The sequence below is a fragment of the Rhea pennata genome, chromosome 14 (genome assembly GCF_028389875.1).
Source record: "Rhea pennata isolate bPtePen1 chromosome 14, bPtePen1.pri, whole genome shotgun sequence".
Taxonomy (NCBI): domain Eukaryota; kingdom Metazoa; phylum Chordata; class Aves; order Rheiformes; family Rheidae; genus Rhea; species Rhea pennata.
The window spans coordinates 20,448,355-20,466,706 of NC_084676.1; the positions used below are offsets into that span (position 1 = coordinate 20,448,355).

Genomic DNA, 18,352 nt, shown 5'->3' on the forward strand with positions numbered 1-18,352 from the left:
TAAATGTCACACTAGCTATCGCTTCTCATCTATTTCAGTATGACAGTTTGTTTACTACCCGCTGGGAGGCTGCCAGCAGCCAGCGCGTCTTCGCCTCTATTGCAAGATTACAGCATCGGGAAATGTGATGCAAATTCTCCCCAATCCTGCTTCGCCCTATTCTGTGTAACTTGACTTATGCAGAGAAAAAAAAGGAAATACATGCGTGTGTGTGTGTATATACATGTAATCTGGTTTGCTTTTGGTGCGTCCGTAAGACGCGCGCCAGGCTCGGAGGGGCCGGCGGCGCCGGGAGAGGCCGGGGCTGCCGCCTCTCCAATCCGCGCTCTGAAACGCAGCCAGTTTGCGAACCAGCCGCTGATTCAAGAGATACTGCATGTGCTGATGCGAGGCGTTACAGGCTGACCCACATTTGGGCTTTTTTCATGTTATAAAATGTTTTATTTAACTGCTGCAAGGACCAGCACCCCTGAGGAAGCAGCCTAGAAAAAGGCATTTTTGGGGGGGGGGGCTTCTTGCTGAGGATTTCTTTAGAATTGTTGTGAAAGCATCGGAAACAAGCAGGTGGTTACCAGGGCTGTCAAAAATCGAGCGCTCGGAAAGCACAGAAGCGGCGCACGGTCCCAGTTACGCCGGCCGCTGGCCCTCCCGGACCGCGGCGCCGCTCCTACTCCCTGCGGGCTGCGCAGGGACGGAGCCGGCGGCCGGCCGGGCCGCTGCGAAGACGAGACGTCGGTGCAGGACTGCCGGCGAGGGGGGGTTACAGCAGGGTGCCCAGAGCCGTCGGCAGTGGTTTGTGCACGACGCAATGCGAACGGCTGCTAGCGAGACGATTTCCCCGGGAAGGCGCAAACTCAGCCCCGCTGGACCGGCGGCCGCAGCCCCGCAGCGCCCAGCTCGGCGCTGCCTCGCCAGCGGCGCCTGGAGCCGGCCCGCGGCAGCGGGAAAATCCCGAGCCCCGAGATGGGCGGCCCTGCCCTGTTGCCTGGATTTGCTTCGAAGCCAAGCGCAGCGGCAGCCGCGCTCCCTGCACCTCTCTTCCGACACTAGCGTTTTCCTGACACTGGGGCTGGTTTCTCTGGTACCCGATCGGCATCGCCGCCCGAGCCCGCGCAGACACTGAGCATCTCTCACCTGTCATCATCCTCACAGCAAAACAGGCTCTTTCATGGGCAGCAGATGCCACCAAGCCTGGTCACGCCTGGGTTTGTGCCCTGCTGTCACTGCTGGCCATGGCACGGGGATGCTCCCGAACAGGGATGCTCCAGCGCAGGGATGCTCTGGTACAGGGATGCTCCGGTACAGGGATGCTCCGGTACAGGGATGCTCCAGTGCCGCTGCTGGGTCGCGTCGCTGGCCGAGATGCAGATGCTGCCACGGCGCAGGAAGCGGCTCTGCCACGCAAGACCCTTCCCTGCACGGCAGCCGCCTTTGGCCACCTTTCTGCTGCGGCCTTGGGAGCCCCCCCATCACACGACCCGCTCACACACGTCAGCTTTTCCCATCCCAGCTCCCCTTAGTGCCAGGCAGAGGCATATCCTGCAAACACTCCAGCTCCTGCACTTTCCTCCCAACGATTTTCATGGAAAACTCACAGGACACCCCCCACCCCACCCAGCTCTGATCTAGCATCGCTACTTTGCGGAAAATCCAGTGATTGGGCTTTGCTACCATCTTTCTTGAGCTGCCAAGAAAACGGTGTTTTCAGGCTTATAAAAGCAACTGATGTCAATAATATCAGAACACCTCAGCCCTTTTCTGCCATGTTTATCTTTTATATTTTATATTTTCTAATATAAAAATAATTCAAATGAGATGTTTATTTGAAATGCAAAATGCAATGCTTGTTCAAACTATGCAACACCCTCGCTTTACTGACATTAAAAAAAGAAAGTCAAATAGAGATTAGTCAGAACTGAACTTTCCTACAATTTTTAAAATAAAGTAAGTGTTCTGCAAATGGGCCGGGCAGTGGCGGTGCCAGCGCTCGCTGGGGCCGCAGCACCGCACGGGAGCCGAGCCGCAGGGAGCCGCTGCTGCGGAGCCAGGGCTCCTGGGGCAGCGTTGGAAAGATGCATTGAGGAATTTGAGGAGGAAAGAAGCAATCTTAGCATGCTGAATTTTCCCGCCCAAAAAAATCCCCCCCCTAAAAGCGAAGTTTGGGAGTGGCAGAAGCCACCGCCACACTCGCCGCGGCTGCTTCGCCCGGGGCTGCCTCGGCGTGAGCTGCCCGGCCGCGGCGGCGCGTCCTGCCAGCGCGCCGAGCAGCCGGCCCGGGGGTACGTGCTGCCGAGGAGCGCGAGACCTGCTTAACCAAACACCCACACCCCAGAAAATCCCCTCTGCTATTTCTTCCCTTATGTGCAAGAGCATTTTCTTTTTTGTTGCTTCTTTGCAGATGTTTAAGATCTTGATAAAAACGCTGAGGTTCATTTCTCTCGAATCTGATTTTGGCTACTTCAGCACGCTTGAGCTTGCTGCCTTTACAGTCAAATGATGTGAATCTTCCCTTGCGTGTGGTTGGGCTATTCCTGCGGCAGCCGCGAGGCCGGCAGGGCCCTGCACACCTTTGTGAACGTCCCCGAGTGCAAGGACTGGGTGCTGCGGCCACGCTGCCCTCACCGCGGGACGCCCCCACCCCAGGCAGCGCTTCCAGCTGTGTCCTCCTGCCCCACCACTGGGACGAGGAGCCGTTTCTCTTCTGCACGGCGCGTTATCGCTGGAGTCTACACCGGCAATGTGCTTTGCTTGGCCAGGCCACGTATGGTATTCCATATAGGGCACATCATAAACATAGTCAATCGTAAACATGCCATAACCCTACATTTTTCATTTCAATACCTCTTAATCTATCAATTAGATGATTAGGATCTGCTGGGTAGGCAAGTAAAAGATAAGGTTCGTTAAGGGGGGAAAGACTTTGCAATTATCATTACATAATGACCTTCTTTGGGGAGAATGCCACTTCTAGCTGTATCGCCAGATCAGACAGGAAGAAACCTATATTTGGTAGTCAATGGCAATGTCTTTCCTTGTCTGCACTATAAAAATAATGCTCTGCCAAGCTCAGACCCAGTGAGGACTTTACTACCAAGTCTTACTGGGCACTAGCGAGTTCTCACCAGGAGACAGGATGTTCTCCCCTCTGAAGACTATTTTTGCTCTTTTCTATCTGATAGATTTCATTTCTTCCAGACCATCAGCAACCACCTCTCCCAAATTAAAGCTGTCGGAGATCACCCATCGCATCCAACAGTTCAACGCAGGAGCACAGGTAAATATCAACACATCTGCCATTTTTCATTACTTATAGCTTAGAGGAACATGATTAATGATTTCTAGCAGCTGGAAGTCAATGACACACAATTCTGGCCCTGGTTCCAGCATCCTTTTTTCTTCACGGGGCATCACCTGTAAGCGAGCCCTAGGTGGCCGGGGGCTGGCCTGTGCCGGGCTGCTGTTCTCGTGCACGGGGACACACGGCCAATGGCCCACAGGGTGCTGCCTCTTTCCCAGCTCCCGTTATTTTTGGTGAATAGAGCCTGGGGTTTCGTGGGTTTTGTCCTTCTTTTCCTTTGGTGCTCAAGACCAGTCACAGTCGTGTCTACGCGCTGCAGGAATGGTTGGGAGGGGGCAGGAGGCAGGTGTTGAGCAGAGGGCTGGGCTGTGGTGGCAGCCCCCCTCCGTGGCCGGATGTGTGAAGTCAGAGCCCAATTTCAAGACAGTTTGCTGAAATCTGGTTTGCATTGCTGGCTCCGCAGACCCGGCAGTATCCGCCAGCGCCGGGGGCTGCTCCGCGCTGCCTCCCGCTCCCGGAGCGGGACACGGCCAGGCAGGTCCCGTTTAACAGGGACGGAGGGGGTTAAGGGACCGGCGAGCGAAGGTTTGTCTGCTCCCCCGAAAGGCCGTGTTGACCCTGCTTCGACGAAAGCTGCCCACAGCTCGGTTTTGTTCTGAATCTCCCCGGCGGGGAAGTTCTCGCAATGACGGGTCTCTCTTGTCTTGCTTCTCCAGATTCCCTGCAACGACACCCGGGTGGCACAGGTCGCCTTCACGGATCGGAAGGTAAACAGTGTGTACAATGTGCTTACGCCAGTCTTTTCCACTTTCGTCGGTCTTCTTGTCATGCAACAACCTACCAGTATTTTTGGGGACAACCAGTGTTTGTGACTTTGTCACACTGCAACTGCTCTCCAGTTATATAACGTATTAACTTCTGTGCATAGCAATGGGATTGAGTCACTTAATACGGCTAAGATTAAAAGACTGAAGGAAGGGCAAGTAAGACGATAAGAGTTTAGGAAGTCAATGTGAAATCTCCCATCAATCCCAAGAAACCAGACTACTAACATCAATTTAAAACAACTACATGGTTCTAATAATTTTTCATGTCGCCTTGGTGTTTAACAGCTGTCCGAGCAGGAGTTACTGTGCCAAGCTGCAACAGCTCTCATCAAAGTCACTAAGTGCAAGAAGGACTACGAGCCGTTCATTGCCAACCTGCAGAGCCTGCACAGCCAGACGGTGAGCGGCCGGGGGGCTGCGCCTCCCTGCTCGCGCTCCCCCTTGCGTCTCTGCTCGCAAAGGGCCAAAGCGACGCTTTAGACCAGTCTCGCTTAACTTTGCCGCGAGACTCTTGCGCATTGAACTCGTCCCAGCTTTAAAGTCAGAGCCCCAGACGCAGGAACAGAGCTACTCAGGCTGCTCTAGCGATTCCAATTATTTTCCCTGAGGGCTAGAGCGGTGCAGGCAGCTTCACAGAGCTGCCCGGCACCCCGCGATAACCCCCCGCCACTGGGAGCGCCCGACCAGCACGCTCTGCCCTCGCCCCAGGTCCCAGCCCCCGGCTTGGTGCCAGCTCGTGGCCACCCGTTCGGACTCAAGCCCACTGAGCTTGGTCAGCAACAACTGTAAGGCGACCGCTGCTCGCAAGGCTGGTATCACTGCTGGGTATTTTTCCCAAGAATCTTCTCCAAAAAACAAAAAATTCCCAGCCTCAGGGGTCAGCAGCCTCATGACACTTAACTGAAGATAACTCTCTGGCAATATTAATTGCATACAATGCACTGCAGACAGCAAATAATCTTACGCTCAGGCAGATGCTACAGCAGGGTGAGATCAGTTCATTGGCACTTCTGTCTGCGTGATGGTATTTCATAGAATTGAGTTTGCATAATGATTAAGTTTGGGAGACAAACGCAACGGAAACAAAACATCTGCTCTGGTTGGTTCGTGGACTAGCTGTTTTTTTTTTTTTAAAAAAAAAGCTTTTAAATATTGCTATGAGCTCTAACACAGTTCGTTTCCCCTTCCTCAGAGCTGCTCCCTGACCAATGAGAACGAGATCTACCTGAAGAATTTCTTGCCGGAGCTGGGGAACTTCACCCAGGGAATGTACAGACGACTCTCCACATCACCTGCAAAATGGGAAGAGCGTTCCTCCCAGTAAAAAACGCAGCTGGCACTTTCGAAACATCAGATCCTAGTACTAGTAGTTCTTAAAATATGTTTTGTAGAGTTACTGAGCTCATCGTTGCGTGCACTTCCTCAGCTTTGACAGTCCTCCTAACTTCACCTGCTTGCAAACCCAACCAGGTATGTGATGTAGTGGGGAGACTTCAGACCACTGCACTAAACCTGGCTGTCCTGTGCAATACGCAGTGTCCTTCTGCTTGCAGGAAGGTAGCACAGTCCAAGCCTAAAGCCCAAGGGTTTATTTTGTGACACCTTCAGTCTCTGCCTGAGAAGTCTTGTATGGGAAACTATGGTAGGAGCAGCGGATTGGCAGGTGCTGGCATCTCGCTTGCCCAGAAGATTTTATACCATCAGATCCCATAGTCTCCCTCATCAAGCCACTGGCTAGCTCTGTTTCAGCCTACAAAAGGCGGAGTGAAAACCCTTGAGCAGTCAGACAGAAGAGTTCAGCATCACCTTCATGCATCACTATTGCAGAAAAGTACCTATCTTTGCTGCAATATCAGCTATCAGGGCAAGCCAAATTGCCCTGAGAGATCAGGCTATATAACAAACCAAACCCACTTTCCCCAAACCATTGCTATATGGAAGAACGTTTGATTACATGCTTACATAGTTTCCTGAAACCGTGCTACCGTGAACACCGCTGCATTTTTCCTCACTCACCTTCCGATGCAGAGATTAACAAAAGCAAAAGCAAATTATCTGCTTCCTGTTCCTTTTTAATGAAGTGAGATTTCTTCATAATTATCTTCTCTTCCTAAAGAGATCAAAATCTAGGCTGAAATGAAGTATTTTCACCAATGACTTACTTACAATAGCAGCCCACGAAGATAACTGGCAGGTGCTGGCACGCAAGAACTCAGCTGCAGTGCAGCACCGAGCTTGCGTTTCTGCTGCCCACCCGAAGCCGGGCGCACTGGGAAACCTGACTCGACTTGACTTGGACAGTGCAATCGATTAGAGAGGAGATGATCCAAGCTTTGTTCTCCAAGCTGAGGAAATGCAACAGCTGAATAAAAGAGCAAGCTGGGGGGGCTGAGGGGGGGCGGGGGAAGAGCAGGGGAAAGAAGAGGGGAAGAAGATTTCATATCTGTCATATCTAACTTTTAACTTAACTTTTAATGTCTTCTATATTGTCAGTGGGTTTTTAAATTATTAATAGTGAAGACTAGGACTGAGTAAATCAATTGAGAGTTTGCAGGGTAACTTTTGATCTAATAGCTGCTCCATGGCATCTTACTGCTAGAGTTTATTTATTATTGTATTTTATTTAAGTAACTTATTGTTATATTGCATAATCTAAAGATTCAAAACCAAAAAGTCCTAACTGTAGAAAGCATTGGCAAAAATATGCTTTTCTTCAATTGGGATCGAACAAAAAGACAATGCCAGCATCCAGAATGTGTTTTATTTTTAACTTACATAATAGTAATTCTGTGAAGTGTAGTCTATATTTAAAATACTGCTACCTCGTTCTTAGGGAAATGTTATTGCTTAATTACCTTTCCCAGACAACGAATGAACGTGTGCTGACTCATAATTTATTTTTCTTCCATATATTTAAAATATTTGTATTACAAAAGTTAAATTATTCAAATTATTGTGTATTTGGATATTTTAGTATTTTTTTTTTCATTTCAAATTTGCACTGATATTATAAAACTGTCTCCGGGCTTAAGCAATAAACTATGAATGATGTGTTCTCTGAGTCAATAGTTTATGCTGTTGATTCCCCTTTTCTTATTTTGAGAAGCTAATTAAAAACATCAAGGTCCTGTCTCCTTGTTCTGTTGTTATGAGACAAGGGGGAAACCAAAAAGATATAGTACATTTGCTATATGTTACACCAAGAAATACAAAGTCCTCTACGAGGACTAGTTTTCAAGAAAACGGAAGGCACCAGCTAAGCTAGCACAGCTCTCCTGAGCGCGACGGCTGGTGCTGCGAAGGCGTCTAAGGCGCTGGAGCTCCGCACAGGCCCAGCGAGGGCCCTGGGCTTGCAACGCGACCCGCGGGGCGGCACAAGGTGACTTCCAGTGGCTGGAGACGTCAGCAGTCCTACCTCTGCCACGGTGCCAGTTTTTTAAGAAAGGAGAAGAGGAGATTACAGAAATTTGGAGGGTTAGGAAAAAAAATACAGGGTTAGGGAACCTGGAGCTGGGAAAATAGGAGGCGAAGGGAATAGTAAGAAGAGGTTGGATGAGAATCCTCATTAAGGAAAATGGTCTTGTGCAGTGAGGCCATCACGAAGGAAAGCGACACAGGGAACAGACTGTAGTTTGGGGCAATCCTGGGAGTGAAAGAGGAGCACGAGAGAAGGATGGAAGACAGTAACTTGAGTCAAGAAAACGGGGACACAGGCAGAGGGCAGAAAAGCTGCAGTTGCTCCAAGGGGAGGTGTGTTGAGCAGATGGGTGATGTTAGGGATGTGGCAGAGACCAGCTCACGGGATAAGCACCCCTTCAGACACAGGCAGTAGCACTTACACATGCAGGAAATTGGCTTTTACAAATATAAGTAATGGGATATTAATCCCAGCCTTTGAATTTATTCTGGATAATTGCAAGGCACCATTGGCAGCAATATCAGATGGGGCAAGTAACACAAAGACCCCCCCTCTGATTCAATGAAAACTTCAGAGCATCACCCTAAAATTGCCAGATACTTTCACCCATTTCCAGCTTAAATTTACTTTGGGCGGTTTGTTACACCTATAGTGCTCTCCCTTCTCCCTAAGTGCGATGAACAGCCCCCACCAAGCCCACCTCTGCCTCCGTGGTGCAGAGCCGGGGGGAGTTAACTCACACAATGCTGAAAGCTTATCCAAACTCCTCGTGGGAAACTGAATGCTTCCTACCTCCCCTCCGCCGTACCACCCTGCCTAGGCCTTGGACAACGTTGAGACAACGACTTTCAGATCTTTCTCAGCTGCTGTCCTTGAGTTTCCATTTTGGCCAAAGCCAGCCTGAGATGGCTGAGCCCATGGCCCTGCCATAGGGCAGCGGCTGCAGCTTTCCCTGGGAGCCCTGGCCCAGTGCCGGCTGCAGAGAATCCGCATCCAGGGGCCAGCCGATGCCAGCAAGAAGTCTGTTCTGTCAGCGGTGGTGCAGGCACATGTGCTTTGAAACACACAAATCTGGTTTCAAATCCTTGTTCCAAGGAAGGCTATGGTGGAGTTGCAACCTGGGCCTGTAACATCTGGTGCAGCTGCCCTGTGCAGTAAGCTTTCAAGTTTAAAGGATGGAAATACAGGCTAAGCTCACCTCCAGGAGACAACATGCCATGACTTCTGTTCTTGGTGCCCAGGGCAGGAACAAACAGCCAAGCCCAGGAAAGAGATTCTCAAGTCAGCACCCAGGGGGCAGCTCAGGCAGGGAGCAGTGTGGTGGGCTGTGCAGTCAGGGAGGCTCCAGAGTCCATGCCAGCATTTCCATCAGGCTGGAGGAGCCCATGTGAAGCCAGCTCAAGGCCGTTGCACAGCTCTAAGGACATGTCACTGTGCAAGGCTCACCCTTCATCCTCACATCAGCTAACTACAGCCAACAAGGCAACCAGTTGGCCTCGGGCCATCTTGTTCTCAGCCACCTACCCTGCCCTGATGTGCACAGCGGAGCTGGGCTGCAGCCCCCAGGTAGCAGCTACTCAACACCCAGCTGTGCTTGGGGACACAAGCGGAAAAAGGGCAACTGAAAAAAAACCAAGGCACATTTATGAATCAAGTACCTTCTTCCAGTAAGACAGCTTTTCAGGAGGAGGAAACCTGTGACACCTCAGCCCAGTTCTCCTGGTTGAAGCTCTCACTGCAACTCCCATCTCCCTGACACCGGGATGAGAACTGCTTGGAGGACTACAAGAGGGCTACTCCTCAAGCACAGAGGAAAAGGAGTGTGAAAGGGGCAGCACTGTCTCAGGCTTGCACTTTTTTTGACTGCGGGTGCTAGGACTATTCCTCTTTGAAATATTAACTCTTTCATAAAACACAGGAGTGTGCTGCTTTCACATGCAGTTCAGCTCCCTCCTGGGAGGTGGTGCTGTCATGTTTTACAAAGTACATTTATCAGCTGGAGTAAGAATAGAGGGAAAGAGTGCTTTTTGCACTCTTCGGTGGAGCTGTAAAAAAGTGTCATGCACCTCCTGACATTTCAGATGAAGGGCTTCCAGTAAAAAGGAGGAAGGTTAATGCCATTAAGATTTTATGCAATGAATTAGCCTGACTGGGGGACACAGGTTTTTCAAAGCCCGGAGAGGTGAGCTGCACCATGAAACAGCAGAGGCCACACAGCTCCTCTCTGCCTATCTTATACAGAGAGATAAAAAATCCAGCATATTTATCCCAGCAAAATAAAGGCTGAGAAAGAGCATAGCTCCTGCTCTCACTACTCAGAGGAGGAAAATGAAGGAAGAGGAAGTATTTACAAGAGAGATGAAAACTAATTTATGTTAAAGGGTGGTATTACCACAAACGTGTATAAATTGCCATGAATAAATACAGACTGATAACTAGAAGGGCCTTGGACACCCGGGAGGGAGGCCTGGGTAGGATGAAGGGGCTGGATCAGACTGCCATTGCAGTAGCAGGATGGGAAATCACTGGGTTTAAGGGAGCTCAATTAATTCATTAAGGGGCACATACTGTATGCGATTACCTGTAACAGCAGGGCAAGGGTGAGGCAGCGGTTCCTTCCCACTCTGGGCTTGTAGTGGAGCTCAGTGCTGTGGTTGCCTGTTAGTGCCCCAGCCTAGAAATGAAACTGCACTGTGCTGGGACACGCGGTGGTTCAAGGCCTGGCAGCACCACAAGCGTATGGGTAGAAACGAGACTGCACCTGGGGGACGCAGCTCTCAGCAGTCAGTCTCATCTGCTGCATCCGACTGGCAGGAAAGAACATGGGAATTACTTTTTCACCCATGACTGTTACCGTACAAGTGATGCAATTTCCAACTGTGATTCAACTTGACTAGTTTAAAGGTTACATTTTTCTGTTAATTTAGCAGAGATGTACATTCCAATTTCAGAGCTTTCCACTGCAATCACCAGGGAAATTGTGCGTGCACCAGGTGCTCACTACTTGCAGAGTGCCAATTGGCCTGTGCCACACAGCCCAGCACTGGAAGCTCCAGCACCTCAGGCTCCTTTCTGATTTCATCCATTTGAGACACGGACCCTTTTTCTACGAGCCATCTCAGGACAGACTCTCCAGCTCCCCAAAGAAACAATCCATCCCCTCCTGTACCCCACTAACTGAGCTTTGGTCTCTTGCCTCCCAGGGCTGAGCCTGCTCCTTAGATACAGCTCAGGAACATGCATGGACCCTGCTGAGCCTTGGTGGGGAGCACAATTCTGCAGCTGAATAAGGGCTTCCCCAGCACCCGACCAGGTGGGCGGCAGCTTCCCTTTCTCCTGCCAGTAAATCCGCCCTGCTTATTCTGCCCAGGCAGCCCCTGGGGTACCAGCAAAGGTCCATCACCTGCAGCTCTACATTTCAGGCACTGCAGCATCCAGGAAAGGGCACAGAGTTGGGAGGGCATTTTGCCTAAGCTCCTAGTTAGCATAGCTATAGCAGCAAAACCCAAGTGCAGGACACAGCCCAGAGCTGGCACAAGGGAAGGCAGACAGGTATTCCTTTTTGTTAACAGGACAGATGAGACCCACAGCCCCACTCACATCCAAGGCACCAATGTGACTGCCTGTGCATGCATGGCACCGGGTGTTGAGCTGCCTTTGCACCACCCCATAGGGCTGCAATTTGCATGAGTGCTGCCTCAGTGGGGCAGGTCCCTGTTGCCTTGCAAACACAACACTTCAGGCATGACAGTGAGGAGCTCAGCACAGTGCTTGCCCAGCCCCATCTGCCTGTACCTGCCTGCTGGGAGCACCACAAACAGCAGTTGTTACAGCTCAGCCCCATCTCTGTCCCCGTGCCTGTGATCAGCAGAAACACTGACACGGCAGCAGTCTCCTGCTGAACCGTAACACACGCACTTATCTACTTTCCATCAAGAAAGATGCAAGTAGGAAACCTTGCAGCATTCCGGTGGCAAATCCCTTTCAAAGGTCTTTCTGAGTCAGTGGCACTAACTTCATCTGGGGCATTTCATAATTAGACAAACAAAATTACTCTCAGTCTGGCTGCTCCTGAATTAATAAAGCACTCTCAAACTCTTATCAAGCATCTGATGGCAAGTTGCTATTTGAGTTAGAAAAATACCTATTAGTTATTACAAAACTCCAAACTTTCCCAGCTCAGCTAATTTCTCAGTGTTATTTCCTGAGACAACACTGGTTGATGGTGCCAGAGACCACTGTGTTCATCTCTACTAGCCTCTTTCACAAATCAGGCAGGAAGGATCAGGGCGGCCTCCAGATCCTTGAGACACCCAATGGTGAAACATAGAGTCATACAACTCCATTGCGCTGTACAAGTACCTGATCTCCGCTGCACGGCTGGGTGTGCACAGGGCACTCCGAGCTTCCCAATGCCTCACACCTAATTCCCTGCAGGATTCACAAAAGCAGTTTTACATCATCTCAGGAAGCCCATTTGGCAAGAAGGACCCCCGATTTCCACAAATCCACACAGCTCAGGAGAGAGAGCGACAACTTATTTCTACTAAAGCAGTTGCCCGTGCTGCACGTGAGGGCCCCAGCCATGGCACTGTACCACAGCTTTCCGTCTCTCTCCGGGCGCAGGTTAAGATAACATTGTAGAAAGAAAACGGTATGCAGATGAACAGCGCTTTGCATGATTTGGAGATATTCAAATGAAATTACAGCTGAACAACAGAAGAACTCACAGGGTATTTAGAGACAAAGTGAAGCGCCGTTATTTAAGTGCCATCAAATCCATGGTCCTAATTTGGACTTGATACACTTTAACCTCACATTTTAGAAAAAGTCTTGGAATACAGAGAAATGGAGAAGACTAATTGGGTAGTTTACATATTTTTGCTTCGTATGTGACCTGACTCCTACCAGCGTTATCTGAAGGGTGGAAATTTCCTACGTTGAAACGTAATGCAAGATCAGAAGAAAATCTTGACTTTTACAAAAAAAAAAATGTTGTCCTATTTGGATAGTAACAACTTTGGAAAGTTCAGATAAAAGAACAATAAGTTTTTCCCGCGGGTTCAGCAATTTTACAGCCATAAATAGAGATGTTCCTTCCAGAAAAGCACATACAGGTACAGATCACCAATATATCCAGAAATTGTGAAGTGAGATGGTTCAACATAACCAGGCCATGAGTATTAAGTTCCCAGTCCTGCTAGCCTTCTTTTGCTTGTTAGCCTGCCACAGCCACAAGGCCACACTACTGAGGACCTCAAACTTCCTGAAGGAGAACATCAGAATGCTGAATGAAATCATGAAGACTAAGGTATGTATTATTTGCACGGTTCAGCCTTTCACTGACTGATGGGAGAGACGGATTGTTTTGCCAGGTTCAGTAAAAGCAATGCTGAGTCAAAAAAAGGGGCTGAGCTAACAGTGCCATCCCAACAGCTTGCCTTAGCAAACCACATTGCATCTTTCAGTAATGCACCAGGGTGAATGGAGAGCCTTGGGTGGGGGGAAGGAGCACAAACACACATCAGGGTGGATCTGAGTTACCGATCTCTCTATTTTAATTCTCCTGTTTTGCTCCTTGATAAAGGCTTCCTGTGACGAAATGAACGTGACAAGTATTTTTGCAGATCATAAGGTAAGAAAAAAAAAACCTCAGTCATCTTTGTTCAAAAGCAATAAATGGTCATTATAGTTATTTGGGAGAGGCTCCACTTGGGGCCAAGGGAAAGCATGGGGCAACAAGAATGCAGAATTGAATTCTTGTCTCACCCATCTTCTGGGGGAAACCGGATTAAAAGGAAGAAAACCCAATAGCCAGTCCCCAAAGGACGATAATAAACATGCCTGCTTATTGCTTTGCTGAAGGGAAGTTTAGCTTGAGAGCAGGCCGTTCGGCTGCCCATCCTCCCTGCTCTTGTGCCGCCCTTCCACGAGGCTCTCCCCAGCCGAGGCAGTGCTGTCTGCCAGCGACCGCTGCTCGTGCTGGGGTCGGGCCCCGGCAGGACGCCCCAGCCCCAGGGTCGGAGGGAGCTCCCACGCTGCCCCGATCGGTGGCAGCGCTCCTTTCTACAGGCACACCCCACCCTCAGCCAAACGCAGTTAGTGCCAACTGCTGGTAGCAGCTTCTGCTGGGGTAACCCGGCTGACCGAGCTCACAGGGAAGATGGAGGTCAGGGAAGCATGCAGGAACAAACATTTAACAGCTTTTTTTTTTTTTTTTTTAAAAAAAAAAAAAAAAGAAGAAGAAGAAGAGAGAGAGAGAAAAGGAAGAGAGGAAATTCTTCCTTTGCCTTGGAGCTGTGTGTCACGCTGTCTCTCACACACCCACAGATGCCTATCACTGCTTCTCAAGTTCTGGTTAGACATACTATCCCTCTTTAGCCCCACTTATCTGAAGGAAGGCTCTTTAGCTAGCAGAAGATCTAATAGCAGATAATACAGCCTATTTCTGCTCTGAAAATTGCTGCCTAAGCCAAGCTCCCCAGCACTACAGTTCCTGTTTTCACAGAAAGCCGATGCTCTGCAGGGAGGTGTGGGGTGCCGAGGGGCCCCAGCCCCACATGGGCTGGCCTCCCTGCCACGGGAACTTGAGCTGGGGCAGGCTATCAGGAAGGCAGTGGATGGCTCTTCTGACTAGCAACATGGAGTAGAGCCTGAGGGAAAAGGGGGACAGCTAAGGTCCCTACAGGCTTTGTCTGGAGGAAGAGCAGCGCAGGGATACAGCAGGCAACACTGATGCAGAAAGGGGACGCATTTCCTAGAGTCTGCCCATACTTAGTCATTGCACTTTTCAGCTTAGCACCTCTGCACTGTGTTGAGAAGTCCCCTTTATACTTCAGTAGCATAAGATAACTACTTCCTCTAGGACCAGCACTTGGATGTCTCAGGTAGCAAATGCCAGTAACCTGCCATGCTACCTGACATCCTCAGATGCTGCCGCGCTCCTGAAGATGCGGAACGAACTAACAAACCAATCTTCTCTTTCCTATCCAGCTTGATAGCACCAGCAGACATGAAAACTTACACACTCCACATCCCTAGACTCAGTAATTACCATCTCCGGCAGCTAACGGCATGGCGAGGCACGAGATGCTCTCCACAGTCCCACGCGTGGCCCCGAGGGGCAGACGAGCAGCTAGACTAAGGAACAAAGTAGCTAGCAAGAGCTGCAGGGAGAAAAGACTGGCAAATCACTTAAAGGTGTCATTTGGGTGAAAACTAAAGAGATCTGACCACACATTGCCATCATCTGCTAGTTCTCATTTCTAGAGAACTGTATTTTAAATGTCCTAGCAGAGAAAACTGAATAGGGTTGTGTTTCTTTTTTTATAAACACTACTTACTTATTACCTCATCTTTGACATAATGCTAGTATGGAACTTCATCAGTTCAAAGCACTTAAACGAAATAACTCTTCCTTTGATTTTTTTTTTTTTTTATTATTATTCTCATATAGGAAATAAGGCAAAGAAATCTGCTGGTCTACCACCCATTTGCACTCACACCAGTGGACGGGATACTCACTGTGGGGCAGCACATGTAGTCACTCTAGCCAGCCGCACAGAGCTGCACCTGCAGCTACAAGCTGCACAAAGCCAGGCCTTATATCTGAATACCCAGTGAGTTTTATCTCAAACAAGAAGTATTATCTGTCTAAGACCTCAAAGGAAAGAAGTTTCTCACAGCAGAGTCTGCTTCTGCAGTTCCCGGCTCCCCCAGGTGCCAGGGAGGACATTCGGTCCTGCAGCGCCTGCAACAAAACACACGGATGCTCACCTCTGGCACTGAACTTTGTCTCGACTTTCTCCACAGCAGCCAATGCATGGCAGTGCCCTCCTCGGCTCTGGAACCCAGGAATTGCAGGCCAGCAGACAGGAGCAACCTACATGTGCACACACACACACACCTAGAAAGTTTTAGGCCAGGTTTTGACATCAAGGGCTGTACTTTCCACCTGCCATTCAGAATAGATGATTTGCACTGTTTTAATCTACTGCTAATGAAGTTGTGCTGTACTATATGGACAGGTAGTCTTATTTCCTGAGAAGTGTCTATAAAAGCCACATTTATCTTCTTCCAGAGAGAAAACGAAGTTGAGATCTTATGCAAAGCCGCAACAGTCGCTTTGGAGGGCCAAAGATGCTACAAACAGTTAAATGGCATTTCCCTTAACTTACTCCGTCTTGTAACACAGACAAGCCCAGTCTTCAAGGTAAGGCACTCTGCCGCGCAGCATCTGCAGCATTAGTCCCACAGGATCTCAGATTAGATCTTCTATTGCGATAGAAACCAAACCAGGCCATATAGCTCTGGTGTTTCATACCTTCCTGCACATCTAACTTTTCCCTCTGTCACCATTTTCACTTTCACGGGAGTTTCACACACACACCTCAGGCAGGCATTTTGCTATTTGCTCAGACTCTGCTACTTGCTCGGACTCTGCTACTTTTCAACAACTCTCTATTTTGAGCACATTGCTTTTTCAGTGAATTACTCAGCATTTCACAGCTTTACACCACTCGGTTCTCTTCACAGTGGTTCTATAAAAGTCTCTACCTTGCCATTAGTTCGCAATCAAGACCATGCTAGTAAATCAAATCTCTCAGCAAGCCTATTAAGAGTCCTACTGTTTTTTTTCCCCCCTATTACAGGCACCCTGTCCAGTGGCAGTAGGTAACACTACTTCACTGAAGGATTTTCTACTGGACCTAAACAGAGTCCTCCAACGATTAGCAAAAGACCATGGAATCTGAAGTGAAAACATCTTGTTTCCTACTGTAATGACACTGTATTTTCAAAGATTATTTATATCTATTTTTAAATAAATGTATTTTTGGACTAAGTTTTCTAACATTGCGTACAATATTTCTTGGCCAGCATCTGTACTGCATGAGTGCCTTCATGAGTTCAAAGATGTCAAATGGAGCTCACAGCAAGAGCTGGCAGACAGTAGCCCCAGAGAGCCAAGGAGCCCCTGGCTTCTCTGGGACACTTTCTCTGCCCTCTCTCACCTCCCTCCCCGCCCCCCCATCACATCTCTTGTGGAACTTGGGAAAGCTGCACATCTGGAGGCCTCATACAGAGCCAGGGAGTTGCTAAGGGTCTAAAAGGAAGGTAGCCAAAGCTAGGACTGAGGCCTGTCCAGAACCAGTGGAGACACGGTGACTGCAGAAGAGCTAAACCACAGGGCAGGGAAGAAAGGATAGGCATTTTCTATCCACTTTGGTGGATAGGGACAAATTTGAAACCATGATGCATAGAATCTGTACTGGCACCAGAAAACTGAGCAACCATAATTTCCTACAGATACAGGACAACCAGGGCCTTAAAAGCTAGGAGTTTTTAAATTATGAAAGTAGAAAAGAAAGCTCACAAGATTTTGTTATTTTGTGATAGAAGTTGCAAGAAATGTGAATGGCCTGGGTGAAGGAAGGAGCCCCAAGCAGCAGGAAGGATCTGTCATGCTTGTAAGCTAGCTTATACCACCACAGGACTAAGCATAGAGAAAGCGCAAGAGAAGCCAGCTCTGGTCATCCGAGAAGGCCAGCCACAAACAGGGCCCAAGACTAGGACCTACTTTCTCACAGTATCTACTCAGAAATGTGTGCTAACGCTGAGAGGAAAGATGCTAATTCTGACAAGCTGCAATTAGCACCGGGTTTAGGAAGTTCTTAGCTAATCAGGCCCTCAGTACACCCTTGATTTACAGTCTGGCACAGCATTTCCCAGCCCAGGAGTAAAGAGGCTCCAGCAATAATAGGAGTTTAAGAGAAATAGTGACAGGGAGCAAAGCTGCCTGTTTGAAGAGACATCTCCTGCCTTCAGCAGAGTTGGGTTGTGGTTTAATTCTGTCTCCAGCAATAGGTGACTGGAGTCTTACAGGTATTGAGGTGTCTATCAGTTTGCAACTTATTTTGGCATAGCGTGGGAGAGGGTTTTGGAAAGTCCCAGAACTGTGCAGGGTGTGATTAGTGCATCAACTGAGTCAGAGTACTCAAGGGAGCCGCAAAATTATGTGTAGACCACAAAAAAACCTGTTACCTACTGAATGAGTAGGCTGAGAGATTTCTTCTAAAGGAATAAATGCAATGCAGATCAATACAGGTTATGCAGCAGAGGAAACAGAGCTGAGCATCTCTAATCACCTCAGCTAACTTCATACCATCTGCACTAATACAGGATGTGACAGACCTGCCACGAAGACAATTAAAAAACAAACTTGTGTAGAAGTCCTCTCCCCATTGGCAATACCCACCTATGCAGTGCACATACGTAAGCAAGAATATGTGCAGCTCTGGCTGCATTTCAGTGGACAAGAAGCTGTTCTCAGTGCTCTGGCTCCCTTGGGCTCTCTCAAGCTAAATCGTCTCTGCAAGTTTGCATGCTCTTCCCCAAGGCTTGCTCAGAACAAGCCTGGTGCACGACAGAGCTTGAACAAAGGGCACATCAGCTCCAACTAACCTCTCTCCTGGCCTCACCCGCTGACCTTTGAGTTCTGTAAAAACCCACTCCTGTGCTGCCCAGCCTACCTCTATCCCACCTATGACGGGGCACCTAGTCGGGGCACAGGATCCCCTCTGCCCCAGGGCTTGGCAATGGGGTCCCATACACTCCCCAAACTCACCTAGCTGACAACAATGGTTTTGTTCCAGCAGTGTGTGAGACGCCTGACCTGGAGAGGAATCACAGTCGGGAGTTAAACTCGAAGTGACAACTACCAGATGAAGTTCATATGGTACTTCAAACTACACAAGTGGGATAGCTGAATTTGCATCTGTAAAAATACAGACTTATTCTGTCTTCTCTCCA

At 49.1% G+C, this 18,352-nt stretch overlaps 1 protein-coding gene across 1 annotated transcript; it reads left to right on the forward strand.

Annotated features, from left to right (window-relative positions):
• Window positions 1–12,719: 12,719 nt before the first annotated feature.
• Window positions 12,720–16,296, forward strand: IL4 (interleukin 4). Its single transcript, XM_062587733.1, has 4 exons — window positions 12,720–12,854; window positions 13,131–13,178; window positions 15,624–15,755; window positions 16,195–16,296. Exons 1-4 carry the CDS (start codon window positions 12,720–12,722, stop codon window positions 16,294–16,296), a joined length of 417 nt encoding a protein of 138 aa, XP_062443717.1.
• Window positions 16,297–18,352: the final 2,056 nt, after the last annotated feature.

Excerpts from the sequence above, each read along its gene's own strand:
- IL4 (XM_062587733.1), top strand. The coding sequence starts at position 12,720 with ATGAGTATTAAGTTCCCAGTCCTGCTAGCCTTCTTTTGCTTGTTAGCC. Across the intron at positions 12,855-13,130 it reads ATGAAATCATGAAGACTAAG|GCTTCCTGTGACGAAATGAA; the intron begins GTATGTATTATT and ends TCCTTGATAAAG. Across the intron at positions 15,756-16,194 it reads AGACAAGCCCAGTCTTCAAG|GCACCCTGTCCAGTGGCAGT; the intron begins GTAAGGCACTCT and ends CCCCTATTACAG.